This window comes from Cebus imitator, unplaced genomic scaffold (genome assembly GCF_001604975.1).
Source record: "Cebus imitator isolate Cc_AM_T3 unplaced genomic scaffold, Cebus_imitator-1.0 Scaffold446, whole genome shotgun sequence".
Taxonomy (NCBI): domain Eukaryota; kingdom Metazoa; phylum Chordata; class Mammalia; order Primates; family Cebidae; genus Cebus; species Cebus imitator.
In genome coordinates this window covers 1,200,669-1,226,605 of record NW_016107761.1, presented here as the reverse complement: position 1 = coordinate 1,226,605, position 25,937 = coordinate 1,200,669, and the positions used below count along the sequence as shown (strand labels likewise).

General features: G+C 41.2%; 3 gene segments (V, D, J or C); all 3 read left to right on the top strand.

Moving 5' to 3' along the window:
• The first annotated feature begins 14,947 nt into the window (after positions 1–14,947).
• LOC108291148 lies at positions 14,948–16,306 on the top strand. The segment is given in 2 exon segments: positions 14,948–15,462; positions 15,710–16,306. Coding segments are annotated over 2 exon segments (480 nt in total).
• Positions 16,307–16,544: 238 nt separating this feature from the next.
• Positions 16,545–19,246, top strand: LOC119468534. The segment is given in 2 exon segments: positions 16,545–18,605; positions 18,735–19,246. Coding segments are annotated over 2 exon segments (561 nt in total).
• A 656-nt stretch (positions 19,247–19,902) lies between these two features.
• Positions 19,903–21,713, top strand: LOC108291144. The segment is given in 2 exon segments: positions 19,903–20,954; positions 21,286–21,713. Coding segments are annotated over 2 exon segments (516 nt in total).
• The last annotated feature ends 4,224 nt before the right edge of the window (positions 21,714–25,937 follow it).

Genomic DNA, 25,937 nt, shown 5'->3' with positions numbered 1-25,937 from the left:
GGGTTCAAGCGATTCTCCTGCCTCAGCCTCCTGAGTAGCTGGGACTAGAGGCCTGTGCCATCACGCCCAGCTAATTTTTGTATTTTTAGTAGTGATGGTGTTTTACCATAATGGTCAGGCTGTTCTTAAACTCCTGACCTCGTGATCTACCCTCCTCAGCCTCCCAAAATGCTGGGATTACAGGCATGAGCCACCATGCCCAGCCACCTTGTCATTTCAGGCTCCTTTTCCCACTCGCCAGAAGTACGTGCTCCTTAGCATTCACTTCTCGGTCACTCTCAAGCCCAGTCTTGATATTGGTGGTTTATATCTTTGCTTTTGTCACAGGGAAGTCACTCCTCTAGAGGCCATCTTCAGCTTTTTCTTGGAATATTTCCATTCTAACAAAACCGTTCCCCTGTCCGGGCACACTGGCTCACGCCTGTAAGAGATCAAGACTATCCTGGCCAACATGGTGAAACCTTGTCTCTACTAAAAATACAAAAATTAGCCAGACGTGGTGGTGCATGCCTGTAATCCCAGCTGCTCAGGAGGCTGAGGCAGGAGAAACGCTTGAAGCTGGGAGGTGGAGGTTGTAGTCAGCCGAGATTGTGCCACTGCACTCCAGGCTGGTGACAGAGCAAGACTCTGTCTGGGAAAAAAAAGAGAAAAAAAAAAAAAAAAACACTGTTCTCCTAAAGATTAAAATGACATATTTTCCAGACCAAAAGACACATATTTGTTTCTTTGCCTGCTGATCTCTTTGAAGCTCTTGACAATACTGACCATGCCCTAAGTCCTGAGCATTAATTTTCCTTCAGTTTCATTTACCTCATTTTCAACTAGGTTTCTCATTTCATCCCTTTTCTTTTTGTTTTCAATGCAGTTCCCAGAAACTAAAATTATCCATTTAATATTCTCTTTCCCAGGAAAATTCTTCTCGTTCTATTTACAATTTAACATTCTAGTTTAATGGAAAAGTGGTCTTCTTTTTTGTTTAGCCTTTTAAAAATCTCTACTGAAAAAAAATTTTAATACAAAAATTAGCCGGACATGGTGGCAGGAGCCTATAATCCCAGCTACTCAGGAGGCTGAGGCAGGATAATCGCTTGAACCCGCTTGAACCCAGGAAGTGTAGGTTGCAGTGAGCTGAGATCATGCCACTGCACTCCAGCCTGGACAACAGAGACTCCATCTCAAAAAAAAAAAAAAAAAAAAGAAAAAAGGAAAGAGAAAGAAAGAAAGAAAAAATTTTGAAGTGTGGTCTGAGACAACTTTTCTTAGTATCACCTGAGGTATAGGTTAAACAGTTATATTCTAGGACAGGGTCGTCAAAATTTCTTGTTGGTGGAATACATATCATTGCTCCTGAGTATTTCTGTTTGTCCTAAAGCTCTGGCCAGAGGACTTCATAAGGCTAATAAAATTGCAATTCTTCTGTAGTGTTTTACAATTTTGTTCTTCATTTTTTCTATTTTCACTTTCTTCTCTTTCCTTTTCCACTTCCTCTTATGTTTCTCTTAATTTCAGCTCTCCTAAGCACCAGCAAGTGGGACTGCAGCCCTGTTTACATCATCCACGAAGCAAAATAAGGATGAGGTCAAATATTTGAACCAAGGATCCCCATCTCCTACGGAAGGTGCCCTGAGGTTTTGGGTGTTGCTGGGGACACGATGTCATGGCCAGATCCTACCTCATGGGGCCAAGGGAACCCAGAACTTTCAGTGCTGTTTGCTACTGCACATCAGAACCCATCGCTGGGTGTGCCTTGTCCTGCCTGACTTCATCATGGACATCACGCTCCTCTGCTGGGGGACCCTGCATCTCTTGGGGGCAGGTGAGTTCAGGTATATGTAAGAATTTGCATAAAAGATGTTTCTTGGCTGGGCATGGTGGCTCAAGGTCATAATCCCAGCACTTTGGGAGGTCGAGGCGGGTGGATCACTTGAGGTCAAGAGTTTGAGATCAGCCTGGTCAACATGGAGTGAATCGGCAACCAACAGAATGGGAAAAAATTTTTGCAAACTACCCATCTGACAAAGGGCTGACGTCCAGAATCTACAAAGAACTAAAACAGATTTACAAGAAAAAAACAAGCCCATTCAAAAGTGGGCGAAGGATATGAACAGACACTTTACAAAAGAAGACATATATGAGACCAACAAACATATGAAAAAATGCTCATCATCACTGGTCATTAGAGAAATGCAAATCAAAACTACATTGAGACAGCATCTCATGCCAGTTGAAATGGCGATCATTAAAAAAATCTGGAGACAACAGATGCTGGAGAGGATGTGGAGAAATAGGAACACTTTTACACTGTTGGTGGGATTGTAAATTAGTTCAACATTGTGGAAGACAGTGTGGCAATTCCTCAAGGACCTAGAAATAGAAATTCCATTTGACCCAGCAATCCCATTACTGGGTATATATCCAAAGGATTATAAATCATTCTACTATAAGGACACATGCACACGAATGTTCATTGCAGCACTATTTACAATAGCAAAGACCTGGAACCAACCGAAATGCCCATCGATGATAGGCTAGACAGGGAAAATGTGGCACATATACACCATGGAATACTATGCAGCCATCAAAAATGATGAGTTGGTGTCCTTTGTAGGGACATGGATGAACCTGTCCCTATAAAACCATCATTCTCAGCAAACTGACACAAGAACAGAAAATCAAACACTGCATGTTCTCACTCATAGGTGGGCGTTGAACAATGAGAACACATGGACACAGGTAGTGGAACATCACACAGTGCCGTCTGTCAGGGGGAAAAGGGGAGGGACAGTGGTGGGTGGGGGGTTGGGGAGAGATAGCATGGGGAGAAATGCCAGATATAGGTGATGGGGAGGAGGGCAGCAAATCACACTGCCATGTGTGTACCTATGCAACAATCTTGTATGTTCTTCACATGCACCCCAAAACCTAAAATGCAATTTAAAAAAACATGGTGAAACCCCTTCTCTACCAAAAAATATAAAACTTAGCATGGTAGCATGCTCCTATAGTCCCAGCTACTTGGTAGGCTGCGGTGGGAGGATCACTTGAACCTGTGAGGTGGAGGCTGCAGTGAGCAGAGATCATGCCACCTTACTCCAGCCTGGGCAACAGAGAGAGACCCTGTCTCAAAACAAACAAACCAAAAAGATGATTTCTTTGGGCTTCCCTTCATCTTCTGTGGCATCTGTCTTCTCCCACAGGATGCTCGGAGCCTGGAGTCAGCCAGACCCCCAGACACCAGGTCACAGAGATGGGATAGGAGGTGATGCTGAGGTGTGATTTATTGTCTGGTCACATATTTGTTTACTGGTACTGACAGAATCTAAGGCAAGAACTGGAGATTCTGATTTTCTTCCAATACAAAAACACTGCAGTTGATTCAGGGATGCCCAAGGAATGATTCACAGCTGAAAGACCTAACGGAACATCGTCCACGCTGAAAATCCATCCCGCAGAGCCGAGGGACTCAGCCGTGTGTCTCTGCAGTGGCAGTGGCACAGCGTGACGGAGTCAGTTCCTGGGTGCAAACGCTCTAGCTGCTCTCCTCCCCACTGAACTCCCAGAAGACATTTGAAAAAATCCCCTTCGTCATCTTCCTACCCCAGAAGAAAGAAGTGAGTTGATTGTTGTGGCTGCAGCTGCTATCAGAAGAGCACAAGACCATGAATTAACATCTTTAATGATCATGATGGGCACACTGGGCAGTAGGCTCCTGAAACTACCCAAACACAGAACTAGACATTCTGTGGATTAAGAGGAATCCATGTGTGTAGAAGGAAGGGTCCCCAAACCATTTTTCAAGTGCAGAGAGCAGAGAACTGAGGTTCATATCACTAACCAAAACACAAAACATTCCTATTGATTTTATCTCACAGCTCTCCTGCAAACTCTTCCCCCATCACTGTACTCAGCAGAGGCAATGATATGTACGTTTGTGGAACAAGAGCCTGCTGGATACTGCAGGCCCACCTCCTGAACAAGACCAACTTTCCCTGGAGGGCAGTGACTAAACCAGAGCGCAAGGCGGGCGGCAACACGACCCTCGTAGGGGATGGTGCCGGAGAAACACTGACTAGAATCCCCATTCGGGGTCTGTCGTAGCAAATACAGTTCCTCCCATGGCTGCCCAGGGGAGCATGAGGTTTTTCTCTCTTATTTCAAACACTCAACTGTTCCTTTCCCTTTCTTGCAGGCCCTAGACTCATAGATGCTAGAATTGGAATCAGAAAAATTGCTTTCTAATCCCAAATCTGGCTTTGTTTTTTCCCGTTCACCTGTGAAATCTTGACAAATGCCCTTACTTCTCTGGGATTCAGTGTCCTCCTCTTCAAAATGAGAGACTTTCACTATTTAGTCTCTAAGATTTGATACTCTAAGATTTGATTATTTGACTCACTATATGTTTATTTATACAAATATTAGAGTATTTATATATATTTAACATAAATATATTTAATTATAGTTAATATAAACATAAAATATATAACATTTTATGTACATTTATACAAATACATATTATTTATTGATATAAATATAAATTTTTATATCATATAAATTTATATATAAATATATGCAAATATGTTTATGTAAATATTGTTCAATACAAATATATAAATATATAACTATTAATATATAAATATGTGTGTATAGTATAATCTACCTATCTACAGCTTTCTATTTTCCACATGTGACAATCAGGGTTGCTACAGAAGACATCACTACCACCTGGCAAACATGAACATAATTAGGTATGCAGATAACACAGATCCAGAGCCTATCTGGTTGCAAGGGACATTATAGATCACCCCTATATACCACAACTTTGGGGCTGATTTGAAATGCCGTTTGTGAAAGTATACACTTCCTGCAATCCCCTCCACCGTTGCTAGATGGCAGTAAAGCAACATGTTAGAAAGTCTGGCGCGTGGATGCCATGACTTACTCCGCAGTCCTGGTTTAGTCTTGTCACCCGGGCATGATTGTTTATAGCAACCTCTTTCACATACAAAAGTGTCTCAGTTTGAACATTAAACTATACAATCATTGTAGATAATGACACGAATGATAGCATTTCTGTTAAAAGTAAGTTGTTTATTAATGTTGCAGTACCTTCATTTCTTTCACTTTAATAAGATAGATGTTTTAAATTACAGAAGAAATAAACAGAAGCTATAGCACTGGCCTGCTTTTTTGTCATTTTACTATTTAAATATATCCCAGCCCTACTTACAGTTTGTATTAGCGATACACAGTTTATGAAGCCTCAGCTTACAAACTTCAGCTTGGTCTTAGTGCTTCTGTCACTGTCTGCCCAGTACCCACTGCGTCTCAGTGTGTTCCAATGTTCCCAATTCCTACCTGCTAATAAATCTGCCTCTCAGTGTGTTCCAATGTTCCCAATTCCTACCTGCTAATAAATAAATATTTCCAGACCTATTTTTTCTGTAAATAAAAACAAGCAACATCAACTTTCCCTCATTCATCTACTAATACATATATGTCATCACATGCCAGCGGCAACAGGGTAAAACAAGTAATAACAGTGAAAAGGATAAATGAATGGTTATACACTTATTGGCCATCCGGAGAAGTCCACCTTCTTCTCTCTGGTCTCCTGTCCACCCTGCCAGCACTGTCATTGTCTGTAAAAATACCTCATATTCATTTAACACTCTACAGTTTACTGAATAATTTGTTTTATTTTCATGCATTAATTCTATGTTTCCAGGTTCTCTGAGCATTTGAGCTCCTGCTCTTCCCAGAGACTGCAAAGCTGTCATAACAAGGCCAGCCCCTTTCTCTCTCCCCTTCTGCCAGTGCCCATCATTTGAACCAAATTTTCTCTGTCTCTCTTACTTGATTCTTTTCCAACTTGTGCCTTCTGTTTGGTCTTTTAAAATATTTTCTAATTCAATGATACTCCCTCAATGAAGGCATCTTTATTGCCTGCCATAGAAATCCTCAGAATTACAGAAACATCCTTGGTGTTCACCTTGGCATATTATATATATATATATATATATTTGAGATGGAGTCTCCCTCTGTGGTCAGGCTAAAGTGCAGTGGTGTGATATTAGCTCACTCCAACCTCTGCCTCCTGGGTTCAAGTGATTCTCCTGCCTTAGCCTCCTGAGTAGCTGGGAGTACAGGCTTGCACCACCACACCCAGCTAATTTTTTTGTATTTTTAGTAGAGACGGGATGTGACCATGTTGACCAGGATGGTCTTGATCTCTTGACCTTGTGATGTTTTTTCATATATATTTTCATAGATAATAAAATTTTTCACATATATTTTCCATACATAATAAAAATGTCCATTCAATATGCATAATATATAACAGCATTAGTAATCTTTCATCTAATGTCTTGGATAATATGACTTCTGATAGGTATAGTCTTCAACCCCAACTCACTCATGATTAAAGAAATATACCTCTCTCTCAAAGGAACTGTGTCCACAGCCTTAAGTCTCATCCTGGATGTCCCAAGAAGACATTCAAATGTCCACTGCCCACCTAGGTATGTGATGCTGCCTGCCATGGGCCACGAGGAGGTGAGAGTTAAAAATATAGGCTTTGGAATCAAATAAGAAAGACCACAATTCTGGCTCCTGAACGTGGGCAAGACTATGAACCTCTCTATGCCTCAATTCCTCACCTCTAAAATGAAGATAAAAATTGTACCTACCTGACAGTATTGGGTTAAATAAAATAATTCATCAAGATCTCTAGTACAGTGCCTCAAACTAAAACACTGGTATACACAGCTTTGGGCTACTATTATGACACGTTATTATTGTCTAGGATTGCTGTGCTCCAGTTTTTGGCTGAGTTTCACGGTTTGTCTCTTACTGGACCACTGATGTAAGCAACTCCATGACTCATTATTCTGTCATTACCCCCCGATACTGTGCGATATCTTCCAAATCTACTACAAACAACAAGGGTGTATTTCTTTTGCTTGTTCCATCCAGGTGGAAAGGAATCTGTCCAGAGACGTCATCCTGCTTCAGTCAATCCAGACGTGCCAGACAATATCAGCATAAATGTCAAAATTACCATATGTGGTCAACATCTGCTGATACTGTGACCATATGCTACGTGGGACTTGTTCCCTTCATTGGGAATAAAAGAACTATTAGCGTAGGTATTATTATCCCCAATTTTATAGACCCCGAAAGAGTAATAATTTGTCCAATGTCTCACAACTATGAATATGTTTCAGGGCAAAGATTGGAAATGAAGGAATAAATTTTTTCTAGTAAAATTACAAGAATGACCTTAATTTATTTCTAAGCAGACATAGTGTATCATCACAACAATTATGTTAAACCAGCTTAATCATCTCCTAGAAAAACACATTGTAATATTTATTAAAGGTAGCCTGGGCTTTGCTTAAGACGGAGAGAAAACGAGGCAGGATATCGCTATAGGTGAAGTACTATGCTAGATATTTCATCTATGGTATTTCATTTCATCCTTACCAGCAACCCAAAATTATTTTACTTATTCCTATTTTACTAACAAAGAAGTTGAAGTTTAAGGAGTAAGTGCCAGACGTACACTAAGCCGATTGTAGAGCTGGCATTTGAAGCCAGGGATTTTATTTAATTCCGTCTGCTCTACTATCATCACGTTGGATTAAGAATGACAAAGGGCTGGGTGTGCTGCTCACACCTGTAGTTCTAGCTACTCAGGAAGCTGAAGCAGGAGGATTGCTTGTGAGGCTGCAGTGAGATATGATCATGCCACTGAACTGCAGCTGGGTAACAGAATGAGACCCTGTCTCTATAAATTAAAAAAAAAAAATAAGAAATTTTCAAAACAGAATAAAAATTAAAAATAAAATCATTTTAATAGAATGAGAAAGGAACTAGAAAAAGCAGAGAGAAAAAGCCCAGGGGCACGACAGCTAAAAGATGACTAATCTAAGGTGAAAATAGGAAACTGAAGGGTACAGAAATATTGCTAGAAGACAAACTACAAGTTATCTGGAGAAAGACAAGAATGAGGACAGTTCCCAGAGGTTTGAACACAGCACATTATTTCTCCTTCCTACACAGTGACCACCAAACTTGTCCATAGTGTGGGCAAATGCTAGTGTCATTGCCTGTGGCTAGGCAGAAATTTTGACACTTGGGAAGGCGGGTATGAGATTGAACAGTTGCCATGGTGACCTGCCATAGATATTTTGATTGATGATGAGTAGATAAAAAGTGCCAATGCCTAAGACCCAGCTTCAGACACTTAGGATTTAGTGGAGAGGTTGTCTTGACTACTTCTCACACCTGACTTAGGCTGCACAGGAGGTAGGCCTTCCTGGCAGGGAGGAGCTAATGCAGGGACTGTGGTGTGGTCAGCCAGGCTATTTGGGTTGGGGTGGAGAAGCCACAGAGAGACAGATGTACACTTTTCACTGATGGCTGCATCATTAGGCTCGCTCTTCTGCCCTTTCCACAGTTTCTTTTTTTTTTTTTTTTTTTTCACTGTCTTTCAGTCATCCAGAAGTGACAATATCCAATCAGAAGCTGAGAATGAGACAAGCTTAGGAAGACATTGAGGAATGTCTCCTATTGTGGTATTGACAAATCCAGGGATGGGGCCACAGCTTGCTTATAGCTGCTTAGAGTAAAATGATTAGTCAGAAAAAGTAATTCCCAAGGATCTGTAGTCAGTCTGTCTGAGGCTAATACATTTATTCACAGCAAATTATCGGCTGCCTAAAATGACTCTGCAAGTTACCCCTACAACACTGGCTACTCAGAGTGATGAGATCACCTGGTTGCAATAGGAAATGATCCTGGCTTCAGTTATCTAGTGGAACAGGTGTACATATCAATCTCAGCGCTCTTGAGAAGACCCAGTAGCCCCAGACCCACACAATTATATTATAAGCACTCAAGTAACCTTTTGGCTAAAGGGAGAATGATGAAGCAGGAAAGAGAAAAAATATGATTTGTATTTTTTGAGACCAACTTGCTTAGAAATTTTAGGGAGAATAAACTCAATCTTGACTAATGGGAAATTTAATTAGTTTAAAGTGTTATTAAAGACTAGCTCTTCCACATCAGGGACTATGATAAATGTTATTAACAACACAAAGAAGAATAAGACTTTCTCTTCTGGGAGCTTATCATTTAGTGAGAAGAAAGACATACAGCTACACTCACACTCACACACACACACACACACACACACACACACACACACACACACACACAGGCACACACTTAAACAGAAGTGGTAGAGGCTGAGGAAAATGCCATAAGAGAGACATAAAAATGTACTGCATTTGCTCAGATTTAGAGGTGAAAACCAAGACTGTTCGTGAAAAAGAATGTTTTAAAGCAACCTTGGATGATGCTTGCATTGGATACTGGAATTAGAAAGCAGAGGTTTAGGCGGAGGGAGGAGCAGGACAGTCACTTAAGTGGGAAAGCACACGTGGGATCCACAAAACCAGAGCACAGTGTAACGTCGTTAGGGGTTCAGTCAAGAAAAATAGCTTAAAATTAAGACATAGAGAATCTAAAGACTTTTAATTTTCTTTTCATTTCAAACATGATAGTTTAATATTATTGAGCCAGAAAATAATTAGGTCATCTATATTTTAGAAAAAGTTGTCAAAAGCAACTGAATTGAAGGATGTTAAAATGGGAAAGAAAAAAGGTAGCACATTTAACCTATAGCTAACAATACTGTATGATACACTCAAAAATGTGTTAGCAGGGTAGGTCGCATAGAACGAACGATAAAATAAATTTCTTAAAGAAAAAAGGCAATTATTGGAATAACCTAGACAGGAAATTATGAGGCTTTGAACTGAAACAACAGTAACAGAATTTGAAAGAGGGGAATAAACTCTTGGGATATAGAATGAACACAGTCTTAACAGTGTCTGCTGTAAAAAGTGAGGGAGATTAGAGAGATTAAGGTGACCCTTGGATTTCAAGAGTAAAAATATGACCAACAAATCTATGGAACACAGATGAAAGAGAATATTCAATAAAGGAGACATACAAATTCAAATGGGATCATTTTGAAAATGAGGCACAGTTGAGATATCCTCATATCTATCCTTATAATCAAAACAAACTCACTATCTTCTCATTCTATGATCAGTGACTTCACTCACTACTCACTGCTGCCTTACACTTCAGAGCTTACACACACACACACACACACACACTAGACCATAGGAATTTAAAATTTTTAAATTTAGAACAGATCTTCATCTAATCCAGGAACCATTCATCTGTGGCTTCTGTCATTTGATAGAATAAAGAAAATATGCATGTGAATCCACGCAGAACTGCAGCTGCAGCATTGTTTCCCACCCTCCTCAGATCTGGTACCTGAAGCTGCAGGTATGCATTCTCTGCTGCACTCTGTAATGGGTGAGTGGAAATTCTTGCATAGGGCTTTTGTCTATTGGGTACAGGCGAGTCTAGGCAAAGTACAGACTTTTTTTTTTTTTTTTTTTAGGAATTCAGGAGTGTTTGGTTACCTTGATCTTATGCACTTGGGGAAAACATAAACATCAAATAAAAAACAGCAACTGTAGAGTTTGTGTTAAAGNAAATTCGGTGAATCTGAATCAATGTGGGGTGCTGGAGGTTGGAGGGAGAGGAGGATGACTCAGACTACCTCTCAGAAGCCAAATTTAACTCCAAGAGATCTGTCTTTCACCCATCAAGGAATTCAGGAGTGTTTGGTTACCTTGATCTTATGCACTTGGGGAAAACATAAACATCAAATAAAAAACAGCAACTGTAGAGTTTGTGTTAAAGCCAATATTTACTTTTTAAATTTTTTTCATAGATCATCTTCTCTTCCAAACTTTCACTTGTTTTTCCTTTTAAAAAAAAATAATAATAGAGAAAGAAAGAAATTTTTTTTCCAGGGTATCCAGTGGAAAAAAAAAATAGGAAAGCATCACTCTTAAAGTACTGAAAGGAAAAAAAAAAAACCTGTAACAACCTCATTCTAGCCAGGGAAATTAGTCATTTTAAGAAAATAAGAGACTAGAAAGGAAGACATAACATAAACTCAAATTACAGTTAACATCTGACATAATCTTGTATATAGAAAATATTAATGAATTCTCACACACATACACATGTACACACACAACTCCACTAGATTTAATAAGCAAGTTCAGCAAGGTGCAAGATAAAAGATTAAATCCAAAAGTTCTATTGTATTTCTATACGTTATCAATGAATGATCTGAAAATGAAATTAAGAGCAGAATTATGTATATAATTGCAATAAAATAATAAAATATATTGGCATAAATTAAACAAACAAACAAAAAACCCAGAAAAGACTTTTAGACTGAAAAGTGCAAAATATTGTTGAAATTAAAGATCTGAATAAATAGAAAGATACTCTATGTCTATGGATTGGAGGACTTAACTTTGTTAAGTGGAAATACTCCCCAAATTTATCTATAGAGTCAACTCAATCTCTGTCAAAATTTTAAAATTCTAGTTGTATTTTTTTTTTTTTTGGAAATTGACAAACCAATGTTTAAATTCATACGGAAGTCTCAAGTACCAACATCAGCCAAAACAGTGTTGTAATAGTAGAAAAAAATGTTGAGCTGCTCATATTTCACAATTTCAAAGCTTATTACCAAACTACATTATTCAAAACTGTATGGTACTGGAACAGTATAAACATACAGGTCAATGGAATAGAATTGAGAACCCTCAAATAAATTCATAAATTTATGGGCAATTAATCCTAGACAAGAGTCCAGCAAAAACCATTCAATGGGGAAAGAATGGTCTTTTTAACAAATGGTACTGGGAAAACCGTGTATGTATGTACAAAAGAGTGAAGTTGGATCTTGTCTCATACCATAAAACAAAAAATAACTAAAAATGAATTAAAGACCTAAATGTAAAAGCAAAAACTCTTGGAAGAAGGCATAGGTATACATCTTTGTGACCTTGGTGTGTATGTAACCGGCAGCAAATCCATATGGGTCTGTAGTAAGCTCAATTCTAGACTCCTGGGAGGAAAGAATGTGGCCAAGGGGCAGAAGCCCAAGGTAGAGGAAAAGACCCAGGCAAGTTTTAGAGCAGGAGTAAAAGGAAGCAACGCACACTTGGAAGACGGCCAAGCAGGCGCCCTGAGAGCCCTAAGTGCCCTGTTTAGCACTTGACTTGGGGTTTTACTCATCATCATGATTCTAGGGTTTGCGTCTCTCCTCCCTTGATGTTTTTTCCTTGGGGAAAGCTGTCTGTGTGCTCAGGGGCCCACCAGCACTTGGGAGGGGCTGAGTGCGTACTGTTCTTACTGAAGTTGTGCACATGCTCATTTGAGGCATTTTTCACTTACTAGTGGGGTGTTCCTAGAGTCATATGTTAGTTAAACTCTGCCATTTAGCCCCTGTGCACATGCTTGAGCCCATTCGCCCAACTCCAGAGAGCTTCTTAGCAAGCTGCTGATCACCAGCTCCAGATGTTTTTCATCTATGTGGAAACTGTCTTTCCAGGATGCTGGCTGTGACCAATTATCATCTTTGAGAGACAGTTTAACAACCACCTGACCATCACCTGATGATGACCTGACATTCTGGTGTGTGAGGAGGGGGTCTCTCTTGCCCTGCTCATATCCGCCTAACTACCTATTCTAGCAGGTAGATGTGAAGCAGATTTGCTGTGCACCATTAATAATCCCAGGGAATTGTGTTAATTTTCCAGGGAGAAATGCATGAGGGATGACAGAGGTCACCACCATGCCAACGACCACTTCAGTCCACTGCATCTTGAACTGCAATTTCCATCACTTGCATGATTCATATAACAATTTGAGCAAAGCAACTTTATTACTCACAGACAGGCAGCAAAAGGCAGTGGAAACTTAGGATTCATGATGAGTTTGTCCTCTCAAGGCTCAGAAAAGCTACCCAGGATGGATGGAATCTTGTCTGCATATGCCTCATGTTGCACTGCAGCTGAGAGACTCTGAAAGTGCACTCTGTCCTGAGTTTAAAACCCAGGGGCTACATTTAATGGGTTAAAGCACTGCGGGACATCCTTTGTCCAGGAGAGACAAGAACAGAGCCCAGGCTTTTGCTGCCAGTTCCTCTTAATACCACACAGGATGTGGTATTGCTAGCACATCCTACAGTTATTCTTAATAACTATAAAGGAGAAAAGGGGGATCCGTGTTGCCAGGGCCATCCAGGAACTTGTCCTGCAGAGTAGGCAGTGACTTCTTAAACATGAAACTCAAAACACAGGCAACCAAAGAAAAAGATAAATTGGACTTAATCAAATGTTTTAAAGTCTGTACTTCAAAGGACACTTTTAAGAAAGATAACTCCAAAATGAATATATACTTGCAAATCATATATCTCACCGGGAATTGTATCCAGGATATATAAAGAACTCTTACAACTCAATAATAAAAAGACAAATAACCCAATTTAAAAATGGGAAAGGATCTAAAAATGGAAAAGGATCTAAACAAAGAACCCAATTTTAAAAATAGGAAAGGATCTAAACCGCGTCCCTACTAAAAATACAAAATTGGCCGGGCGCGGTGGCTCACGCCTGTAATCCCAGCACTTTGGGAGGCCGAGGCGGGTGGATCACGAGGTCAAGAGATCGAGACCATCCTGGTCAACACGGTGAAACCCCGTATCTACTAAAAATACAAAAAATTAGCTGGGCATGGTGGCGCGTGCCTGTAATCCCAGCGACTCAGGAGGCTGGGGCAGGAGAATTGCCTGAACCCGGGAGGCGGAGGTTGCCGTGAGCCGAGATCGCGCCATTGCACTCCAGCCTGGCTAACAAGAGCGAAACTCCGTCTCAAAAAAAAAAAAAATACAAAATTAGCTGGGTGTGGTTGCATGCACCTGAAGTCCTAACTACTCAGGATGCTGAGTCAGAAGACTTGCATGAACCTTGGAGGCAGAGGTTGCAGTGAGTCGAGATCGCAGTACTGTACTCCAGCCTAGTGACAAAGTGAGACTCCATCTCAAAAAAAAAAAAAAAAAAAAGTTCTGGAATTCATGGTGATGGTTGCAGCTTTAAAAACCACCAAATTACTTGCTTTGAAAGTGTGGATGTTATGGCATGTAAATTATATTTCAGTTTTAAAGAAAAAGACATCTCAACATGAAAATATCCAAAATGACAGCTCCAACATCAGAAAAAAGAGTATATTTGGGGATCCCTAGGATCTTGATATGAGTAAGGCCATGAATCGTTGTTATTTGGACACTAAATGCTAACATGATCTTATCTATTAATCTAAGTGTGGAGGGTCCTAGAGGTATAAGTCACACACCTAACTCCTCTAGGGTGCCTATCCAATGGAGTGAGATCTTTCTCTCATTATGCCTGGAACAAAGTAGACTTTCACATACTTTTTATTCAATGCTACAGGATAAGAAAGGGCAGAAAAAAACGTGAGGAAGGAAGATCTCTCAAACACAGGCATCCCAAGTATGACTGCAGAGAGTGGTATAGCTAAGTATTTAGAACAAGGAGACATGAGGTCAGAGGGAGGAGTTTTTCTAGGGTTTGTTATTTGAATTACTTATATCAAAAATTCAAGTGGAATAAGCAAAGGTGACGAAAGTGAATTACAAATCTTAAAGTCCCCTCAAAATGCTTGAAACCATTCCTTAGCTGAGGTGTGGGAGCGAAAAACAAGCTGAGACAATGCCAAATCATTTTCTGTCTCTAATTTTCCCTCCAGCAATGTTGGTGTCCACTTCCCTGTCTCTTAATGTGAGCATCTAGATATCAACTCTTGTCAATACCTCCACTCAGCAACAGCCAGAAAACAGAAAAATGATATGAGCCAACAAAAGGAAAATAAAGAAACAAAAAATAAGAATAGCGGTGAGATCAGCTACTTGGGAAGCTGAAGTGGGAGGATTCCTTGAACCCAGGAATTTGGGACCAGCCTGGACAAAACAACAAGATTCCATTTATGAAAAAAAAAAAATGAATAAAATTATCTGGGATTGGTGGCCTGTAGTCCTAGCTACTTGGGAGGCTGAGATGAAGGACTCTCTTGACTGATCCTAGGAGATAGAGGCCGTAATAAGGTACGATTGCACTGCTGCACTTCAGCCTGGGCAACAGAGCTAGATATAGTCTATAAAAAAAGTGAATAAGGAAAACCAATAATATAGAGGTGCTCACTTCAAAACACTCTCCCCACAAACACACACAAAGCCTAGGTTGTGTGTACAGGTAAGAACAAAAGATCTACCATTTAACTGACATACGAGATTTCTTTCTAGAAACCATAGGACCCACTGGAAGTGGTGACCTCACAGGAAGAAGCGTCTTGTGAGAGGCAGCTGTAAGGTCTGGTTCCCTTATGTGCTGCAGTGAGTGCCTTGCCAGCCCTGACTGCAGGCTCCCTCCATGCCCAACTCTGCCATGGACACCACAGTCCTCTGCTGTGCGCTCATCTGTCTTCTGGGCACAGGTGAGTTTTGAGCAAAAGGATCACCATCGCTGGGCTTCATTTTGAGCTCTACAGCAGAGTCTCAAATATACTGTGGACCTCTGTGTTGTCTAAGGATTTTTGTATATGAAAACAAATAATTACATTGTGGAGGAAAAAGCAAAATTCATGTGAGTTTTTAAACGAATGCAGGAAAGGCTCCTTCACTGTAAGACATTCATTCTTCTGCCATTACAACTCTGTCTTATGCAGTCTCTTCTCCTCTGAGGTCTCTCAAATGCCGGCGTCACACAGAACCCAAGACACATGGTCAGGAGGAAGGGACAGGAGGCAAGACTGAGATGCAGCCCAGTAGAAGGACACAATCATGTTTATTGGTATCAGCAACTCCTGGGGGAAGGTCTGAAATTCATGATCTATCTCCAGAGGGAAAGCATCATAGATGAGTCAGGAATGCCAAAGGAACGGTTTTCTGCTAAATTCCCCAAAGAGGGGCCCAGCATCCTAAGGATCCAGCAGGCAGAGCGTGGAGACTCAGCAGCTTATTTCTGTGCCAGCTCAATAACCACATCGACACAGAGCCACGTCCTTTCAGTGCACAAACATCCCCCAGACCTGCCTTGGGGACAGTGGTGGGCTGGGAAAGGAGACGCATTACCTGTACAGAGAACAGGTCAGCTCTAAGGCATTCTGCAAGTTGAGGATGGAAATAGGGGAGGCTTGTAGGAATATCATGAAACATCCCAGGATATGTGCCCAGAAACTAAGACTCTGTCATCCAAAGAACAAAGATTTTTAAGAGCTAGACATAATTTGTCGGTTTCAACATTGACTTAATTTGTCAGTTTCAAGACACTTAACAGAGAGACAGAGACAGGGGGAAAAGAAAAAAAGAAAGAAAGAGAAAAAGAGAAGGGAACAGGAGGGGAGGAGAGGGGAGGGGAGGGGAAGGGAGGGAAGAGGAAGGGAGGAAGGGGAGGGGAGGGGAGGGAAGAGGAAGGGAGGAAGGGGAGGGGAGGGGAGGGAAGGGAGAAAAAAACCTAGCAGGTGAGAGAGAGCATTTGGCTCAAAGGGTTATGAGTTTTAACCCACATCATGCTGCTTAGCATTCTTTCAGGCCATAATCCTCATTCTGTTCCTTGCCGAGTGCCTGTGCAGGTTTGTACAGATGCTAGATTCAAGAACTTCTGCTATAAAATTATAGAACATCTGAGAGATGATGGAAATCGAGTTGGATAAATTTATCTAGAATTTAGGGAAAAGGTCTGGCCCACAGATATTGCTCATTAGAAATGTGTCACCTCAACTTTTTGACTCAGTTAATGTTTGTTTTTATCATCATCACTCAACAGATACAGGCCAACTACAGAAAAAGGTGTGTTATAATTTGCTATGATGGAACAATTTCCTAACATCAAAAGGCAGACAAAGACAAAGTCATTTCAAATGTATATGCAGGCTAAGTCCAGACTCACCAGCATGGAGAATAAACCACAGGACTTCACTACAGGTTTTGCCCTTTGATTTTCTAAAATCATTTAATATACTCCTGCCCCTCCCTCAACTTCACCCAAAAGGAGAAACACCCAGAAAATCTTCCAGGAAGACAGAAGAGGGACACTGGCTGGGGAGCCTGAGAAAAATCCAGAGAGATCTCCCAAAAAAGACCAACCCTGAGACCCCAGCAAGGCTGCAAGGAAGAGGGATGCCAAACTCCATGCTATTTAAAGCACCAGATGTGTAATTTAAAGGAACAGGCTTCCAAAGGTACTGCTTTACAGGGAGAGGAAAAAAGGCAAAGAGGAGAAAAGAGAGTCTTCTGACAATTCGATAGTGAGGAGTAAGAGGGAAAAGGGGGACACTGAGAGTTCCGCAAAACAAAGGAAATCACAAATTAAGAGGACACAACCAGCCCCACTACGAAGACAAAAAGCTCACTAGGGAGTGTGGACTTTGCTAGAATGACGGCAAAAGGAACATGAAACTAGGAATTTTGTAAAACACCCCAATAACACAAAAATGAGCAAGACAAAAGGAAAACCCATACAACAAAGGAAAACATCTCACCTCTGTCCCCTGTTCCTCACCTCAAAGGCAATCATGAGTCAGAAGAAAACGTAAGTCTACACTCCAAACAGAATTAAATACACTCAAGTAAGCAGCTGAGGATATGATGTGACCATCACCAGACCAGGAGTTCAAAAACTCAGACTAGAAATAGCCAACTTGAGAAGACATAAAAAAAGAACTTGATTGAACTCAGGAAGGACGTGAAAGAAAAAGACAAAATTATCCCATTAGTGAAAAATAAATTAAAAGATGACCAAGGGAGAATAAACTCAAATGAAAATTTTGTCAGGACATTGAACAAAGGCAAAGAAACACATAGGAGAATGAGAAGGACATGAGCGACACCAGCCAGTCAGAAGGCGGTCAAAGGAGGCCAGGTCTCGGTGTGATCACGTGAGGGTCCTAGAACTGCAGCGCTGGGCTCTGTGCAGCAGGACGGCTAAGCAGTAGGTTGTCACAGTGTCCACAGACACCGCTGGCCAGACCCCAGGAGTCACTCTCCCTGAGAGAGCTGATGGCACAAAGAATGACAAGAACTCCAGGGGATGGGCTTCTTAAATACCCTGATTTCATCATCACACATTCTATGCATGTAACAAAATATCACAGACACCCACAAATAGATACAAATATTATGCATCAATTTTTAAAAAAGGAAAAATGAATGAATTTCACATTCTTGTATAATCAGAGTGTCTACAGTGCTCCTAAAGTAACTAAAACATACGGTCACTGGAAAGATAAAAACCAATGAGCCAATTGGAGTGAAACTCTGACCCGGAAACGTGAGGTGCCAGCCCCCTCAGCACAGATGCGATGTATAGTTACAGAGTTACGGGAGGTGGGAATGACTCTGTTCTCTGTCCTGTCTCCTCATCTGCAAAATTAGAAAGCCTGTCTTGAATATCTCCAGGGACCTCTCCCCTCTTCATTCCAGCCTCTGACAAACTCCACACATCAGGCCAGGGGAAGCCCCGGAGCCAAGCCTCTTGACTCATTCTCTTCTAATAAGTGCTTGGAGGTACAAGGAGGGCCCCTTTCCACTATGAGCAACCAGGTGCTCTGCTGTGTGATCCTTTGTCTCCTCGGAGCAAGTGAGTCCTGGGTTCAGGGAGAAAATCCTTATCTGGAATGCTGCAAGTTCCAGATCTAAGGCTTTCCCAAGGGACAGCTGCGTCGGGTGCCTCCCTGGGCTGTACTTTCAGCATGTCTTTCTTTTCCAGAAATCGTGGATGGTGGAATCACTCAATCCCCAAAGCACCTGTTCAGAAAGGAAGGACAGGCTGTGACCCTAGGTTGTGAACAAAATTTGAACCACGATGCCATCTACTGGTACCGACAGGACCCAGGGCAAGGACTGAGATTGATCTACTACTCACAGATAGTAGATGACTTTCAGAAAGGAGACATAGCTGAAGACTACAGCGTCTCTCGGAAGAAAAAGGAGTCCTTCCCTCTCACTGTGACATCGGCCCAAAGGAACCACACAGCTTTCTATCTCTGTGCCAGTAGTATTGACACAGTGAAGCACAGATGCCACCTCTCTGTGCATAAATGTGCCCAGTCCTGTTTCCCCAACCAGGTGGCAGGGCTCCTCTGTACTGTCCCTGCCTGCCCTCTTTCCTGCACCTCAGCCAGTCATGCAGTGCAGCTGCTGCCATCAACAGACTGTGTGATGGCAGGAAACTTCATTCAGCCTCTCTCTATGTATAGTTTCACACATATAGTTTTTTAAACCATAGTTTTATATATATAGTTTTTAAACTATAGTTATGTATATATGTATATATATAATTTTATAAACTATAGTTTTATTTATTTACTTTTTGGAGATAAAGTCTCACCTTGTTGCCAGACTGCAATGCAGTGGTGCAATCTCGGCTCACTGCAATCTCTACCTCACGGGTTCAAGTAATTCTCCTGCCTCATCCTCCCAAGTAGCTGGGATTATAAGTGCATGCCACCACACCTGGTTAATTTTTGTATTTTAGTAGAGATAGGGTTTCACCATATTGGCCAGGCTGGTCTCGAACTCCTGACTTCAGGTGATCCACCCACCTTGGCTTCCCAATGTGCTGGAATTACAGGTGTGAGTTACCATGCCCAGCCATTATATAGTCTCATATATATATATATATATATATATATATATATATATATATAATTATAGTTTATAGTGTGTTTTATAGAGAGAGAGAGTTTTTTAAGCCCACTTAGTGGTTTAGTGAAGTTTCCTGCCATATAGGATATGGATATAGATTTGTTATATATACGTTGTATGTTGTATATAAGATATATACCTTTATAGAGATACATACATATATGTACACATGTATGTACATGGTATATATTATATATAAGATATATATGGATATATCATATATACATCTGTTATATGTTGTATATAAGATATATATGAGAGAGAGAGAGTCAGAGAGACACAGAGAAGAACGAAGAGAAAAGTTAATCTCTCAACCCCAAGCTTTTTCCTATTTTACTGAATGCTAGATAACAAAAATGAATAGAAAATTTTTCCTTCCTTCAGGAAGATAATAAAAGCCTGTGGAAAGAGAGATGTAGAAGACAAACCCTGTAATCATAATTTCACATGACGCGTGCTTTAATCAGAGACATTAGTGGAGTATAGGAAATAACATGGCCAATTCTGTCTGGTGACATCAGGAAGGGTGTCAAAGAGAAAGCAAATTTTGAAATGAAACTTATTATTCAAATTTCACCAGATGGGCAAGTAGGATTTCACCAGATGGGCAAGCACCAAAAGAGGGAGGCAGGCTAAAGGAACTATGGAAGGAAAGAGTGATGAGATAATACCAGGAAAAAAAATCAACACTCCCTCCTCCACCGGAATATGGCAATGGAAGAAAATTTGGAGGAATGAATGGAGTAAAAGTTATTGAACAAAATTGAGTTTCTGGCTGTAGTGGATCTTTATTGGACATCTGTGTAGAAATGCCCAGGAGGCTCTGTAAGTCCAGTTCTGGCACTTAGAAGAAAGGGTCAACCCTGTAGGTCTAGTGATTAGCAAGTATGAGCTGTCTTGGTGTGATTAACTTAGAAGATATGAAACAGAAGCAACAAACAAACTACAACGCCATTCACTGCCCAAACATACACTCCTTTCCTTATAAGAAACTCACTGAAGTCATTGCAATGCTCTATGTCTCAGTGTATTTTCAATATATTTAGAAGTTGAATTGAGAAACCCTTAGGCCCCTTCAGGCAATGCATGGTTCTTTGACAGGCAGAGACGGACGCAGCATCAGTCATAGGCAAAGATCGCCACCAGGGGGCAGACCAGAGCATCCTTGGGATTCTGTGATTAGCCAGCTGGTGAATGGAGACAGTGGTCACAACTCTCCCCACAGAAGGTGGTGTGAGGCCATCACAGAAGATGCTGATGCTTCTGCTGCTTCTGGGGCCAGGTATGAGCCTCGTCCTACCTGGGAGCTTGGGTGGGCACTTGCGTGTGTTGGCATGGTAAAGTGGTGGCCAGACAATGTGGATTGCCTGTGCTCATCAGAGGGAGAGTGAGCGAGCCTGCTTTCTAGATGTGTGAAGGGTAAGGTGAGAGCCACTGGTCAGAGCAGATGGGGAATTATGGCTCTAGAAAGACGACAGAAAGATTGCACTAAACAAACAGGATTCTCCAGGAGCTGTGAGCACGGAGAGGGAGTGAGCACAGGCTGAGCTCTGCCTGACATCCTGTCTGACTCGCATCCCACTGGCCTCTCCTCTCTCTGGCTCCTGTTCCAGCAGGCTCCGGGTTTGGCGCTGTCGTCTCTCAACATCCAAGCAGGGTTGTCTGTAAGAGTGGAACCTCTGTGAAGATCGAGTGCCGCGCCCTGGACTTTCAGGCCACAACTATGTTTTGGTATCGTCAGTCCCAGAAACAGGGCCTCACGCTGATGGCAACTTCCAATGAGGGCTCCGACGCCACATATGAGCAAGGCTTCCCAGATGACAAATTTCCCATCAGCCATCCAAACCTGACCTTCTCATCTCTGACAGTGGCCAGTGCCCAGCCTGAAGACAGCAGCTTCTACCTCTGCAGTGGTAGAGACACAGCGCCAGGAGGGGATGAGAGAGCATGGCAAGAACCCCTGCAGCAGCCCTCCGCCCCAACAGGCCCTCTGAGTGCTGAGAAAGGAGGCGTGGAGAATGGAAAACCACAGCTTCCCTGATTGAGACATGTGGGCGTGTGGGGTGGGGTGTGTGTGTATGTGGGGGTGGGGATAGAGAGAAGGAGGGAGAAAAAGAAAAGAAGTGTGAGTGTGGAGTGTGGAGGAGGTATAGTGTTCGAGACCCGTGAAATATCAATAGAGTTGGGCCTAAAGTGGTCACTGGACTCAGAAAGTTCCTTGAAGATGATAAAACCTGGAATTTTGCCCTGACTCTGCCATGTTAGTCAATGTTCTTGAATAGACCTACACATAATCCTATAGGTAGATATGAAGACAGCTGTAGAATCACTGTGCATCTCCTAATAATAAACTTCAGCAATTGGCTCTCTTTCTTGACACCATGCTGGGACCTCAAGACAAAGAGAACCACGAGGCAGCCAAGCAGAGAGAATTCCGCATGAATACGTTACTCTAGGAGAGGGTGGCAACAGCACTGAATAGCATATACTCCAAATTCGTGTTCTGTCCTCCTTGGACCAGGACTGCCAAAATAAAATCCGATCACATTTTCTGTGAATTTTTAATGCCATCATGTTCTCCATGATGCTTCAGCTAATGAATGAACAGGGTAAGGCTGGGTACAAAGAAGGGGCGCAACCTCTGATCCTAGGTACACACCATGTGGTACGTGTCCCTAGGGAAGGTGCTGGCGAGCTGGCTCCTGGGAAAGATGTCAAGGGGAAGAGGAGGCAGAGGGAGCCTAAAAGCCTAGAAGGAAGACCTCAGACAACATGGCTTGTCTACACAGCTGGAAAATTCTGCCAGTAGCTAGAAGACAGTAAGTAGAACAGTGAAAATCCTTTCCTAGGGGAAACCAAAAATTTACATTGATCACAAATCTGTATGAGCCAATAGAAAATGAGCAAAACATATGATCATACATTTAAAAGAAGAAACATGTATCACCAATAAACATATAAAGAGATATTTTACTTCACTGATGATCAGGATACTATGAAGCAAGGCACAGTGATACATAGTTTTATATCCACTTGATTAGGAGAATATAAAAAGGTTAGAAATATAAAATGTTAGTGAGGGTATGGATTCATAGGATTGCTTATAAATTACTGATGGGAGCATAAGTACTACAAACCATTTGGAAACAGTTCAGCATTATCTCGTAGCTGAAGATTCCCATATCCCATGACTCAGCAATTCCACTGCTAGGTTGATATCAGAAGCTCTTGCATACATGACTCAGCAATTCCACTCCTAGGTTTACCTCAGGAGAAGCTCTTGCATACACATATCAGAAGACGTAAATACAAAAGTGTTCTTAACAGCATCAAACAGTAGAAAAACATGGCACCAAGCCACATATGCACTGAGAGGAGTGAATGAATAAACTGGCATGCTCGTATGAGTCAAAGTGAATGAACTGCAGTGAAGAGCAAGGTTATAGGTGAATCTTAGCAATATAACAGCAAATGTAAAAACTAAGTCTAATGAGATTATGAAAAGCATAGGCTAAAAACAAATGAGTCAAGAAAATAATTTTCAGGGCTAAAATACATTAGATCAAATTATGTTGAAAGAAAAGCAAAGACCAGTTGCATGCTGGAGCCAACCTTTTCAGCTCATGGGAGCTGACTCTATGCATTTTTTCCAATTCCAGTGTTAGTACCATCATGTTGTTAGCTTGAAACTGGCCATAGTGAGGGCATTTACACGACAGAAATCAGCAAACACAACACATTATGGTTTGCTTTATTTTCCTCCAGAGAGTTAGTTGTCAAACCTTTACCAACACATTACTGGCAGGGAATAATAATGATCCAAGTCCAGGATTTTTATAAGGCTGGGGCGTGGCAGGAGATAGAATGAGAGAGAACTACCCAGCTATACATTGAAGTATTATCAAGGTCTATCTTGCCTAACGTTGAGGAGGAGATGTTTTTTTACAAGTGCCTACTACATTTTTAAATAAATAAATAACGATTCATTGACAAGCAATACCTGTGTGTTATGAACCACTGGTTAAGATCAAACTGTATGCATATAAAATCAAAAAGAAGAGAAAATAAAACAAATAAATGAATAGATTAGAGTTCTGACAAGAAAAGGATCAAGAGCATTTTATAGTCCAAATCAGGAAGTGAAATGGCAGTGGCTCAACTGCTACCATCCTCATATAGACATCTGTTGCTAAATTAATCACAGCAGACAACCTACCATCCAACAGACCTGGACCTTTGTCAATCCCTTTGCAATAGAGAGCAGGGGTTTAGACACGAAGGGTGAACATGAAAGTATTAAGATGACACTTGGCCCCCGACCAACATGGGACTGCCTGGAATAAGATGGGAGCCAATTCAGCAGCAGACGTGCTGCTACATTTTATCTCCACTATGACCACATTTTACTGGTGGTTAAATACCCCACCTGGTTCAGTCAGATCAGACTGTGCTATTGCCACTGAACCCAGTGACCCATTTTAGTTGTAGCCTTTTACTCTGTTAGTGTTTTCAGCCTGGAGAAAAGAGCTAGTAAAATACTTTTTAAATATTCCACTGCCTCACTAATGGCATGGAAAAGACAAGAGGATTTAAGGCTCTGGCATGAAACAGGGAGACAGTGGTTACATTCCTATTTCATACTGTCACTATTCCCCTCTGCATTAAGCTGAGGAGTATAGTGTTTCAGTGACATTTAGCATGGAGGAGTGCTGGGTTCAGACCTGCCTTTCCCAAACCAGTTGTCTGTCAAGGACACAGCCTATTGCCTACCTACGTTACGTTGCAGGGGCTAAAAAACAGCATTGAACAGCATCCAATCCAAATTTGTGTTCTATATTCCTTGGACAAGTACCAATAAAACAAAATCCTATCACATTTCCTATACATTTTCAATGCCATGAATTTTTGATGACCAATTCTTTTTGAAGTGTTGAACTTTCTGTTCTGATTTTATATTCTACTCTCTGGGCTTTGTTGTAAATCGAGTTCACCTTTCAGAGGCAGTGATGGGTGAGGTAAGAGACTCTTACATCCTCCTTCCCAACACACACACACACACACAATGGAGGTACTGTTTCCCAGTAAAGGAGAAGCATGGGGAGAATTTCAGAGGTTTCAAGGGATCTAGGGTCCTCTAAGTCCTCCATATCTTTGGATAGCCCCATTCTTAATGTCAAAAATAATCCCAGGAACTGGTTTCCAGGAGTCTTGACCCATTTGTTACAGCTCATGCACCATCTCAGCTGTCCAAAGGTGAATATTTGATTATTTACTTCACAACTTCATAGCTCTGCTGCTGTTTTCCCATTCTGGAATATGGAAAGCAGTGTAACTACTTTTAGCTGACCAGTAGTCAATTTCAACTACCCATAAATATGTGAGTGTCTTCTATCTGTAATCTCCTATCTGGTGCCATTTTTTAAAACCAGTTAAGACTCTTTTATCCTAAAAAATGAACGATGTATAATTTCTTGCAAGTAATTCTTGATGAAATACTCCCTGGAGAGTCCGAAGCTCCTGGTTTTGCATATTTAATGGTTATCCTCCTTTTAATAAAAGGTATGGGAATAAATTTTAAATATTATTACATCAAGATGAGCTAGAGTTAAGTGGGACTAGGGATAATAAAGGGCATTTCAAAAAGATTAAAGAACCAGTGCAAACTGTTTTAATCAGGAAATAAATTGGTGTGTTTAACGACTGGAAAGACGTCAGCAGTGGACAGGAGGAGGGGGAGGAATGGGTGGAATACAGGGTGAAACTGAAGAAGGCAGGAAGGCATTGGACCACTCATAACCTTACTGGTCAAGGTAACTGATACGTAATTCACCATAAAGCTTAAGAGGAGACACTGAGGTTTTAAACATTTGACTTATGTAGTAATCACATTAGTGGCTGCGTGTGTATCTGTGTATTTAATCACCCCGGTCACAAAGTGAAGAAACAATGGTCCTTGCAGGAAAGGCAAAATTTTACCTCTGCCCTCTTAGGATTTTTCGGCTGGGCCTGAGAACTGGGCAGATTAACAGGAGGAAAGCACACAAATTATTTAATATAAGTTTTACATCACACGAAAGCCCTGAAAAGTAAAGGAAGGCCTGACTATGCAGTTAGAGTTGAACACACATATACTGAATTAGGCAAAGAGTCACACATTGTGGAAATGGGAAAAAGCAACGGCACTAGGGCTAGGTTGGACAAAGCGACTAGGAAGGTGAGGGTTAGTTTAACAAGCTTTTTTTTTTTTTTTTTTTTTTTTTTTTTT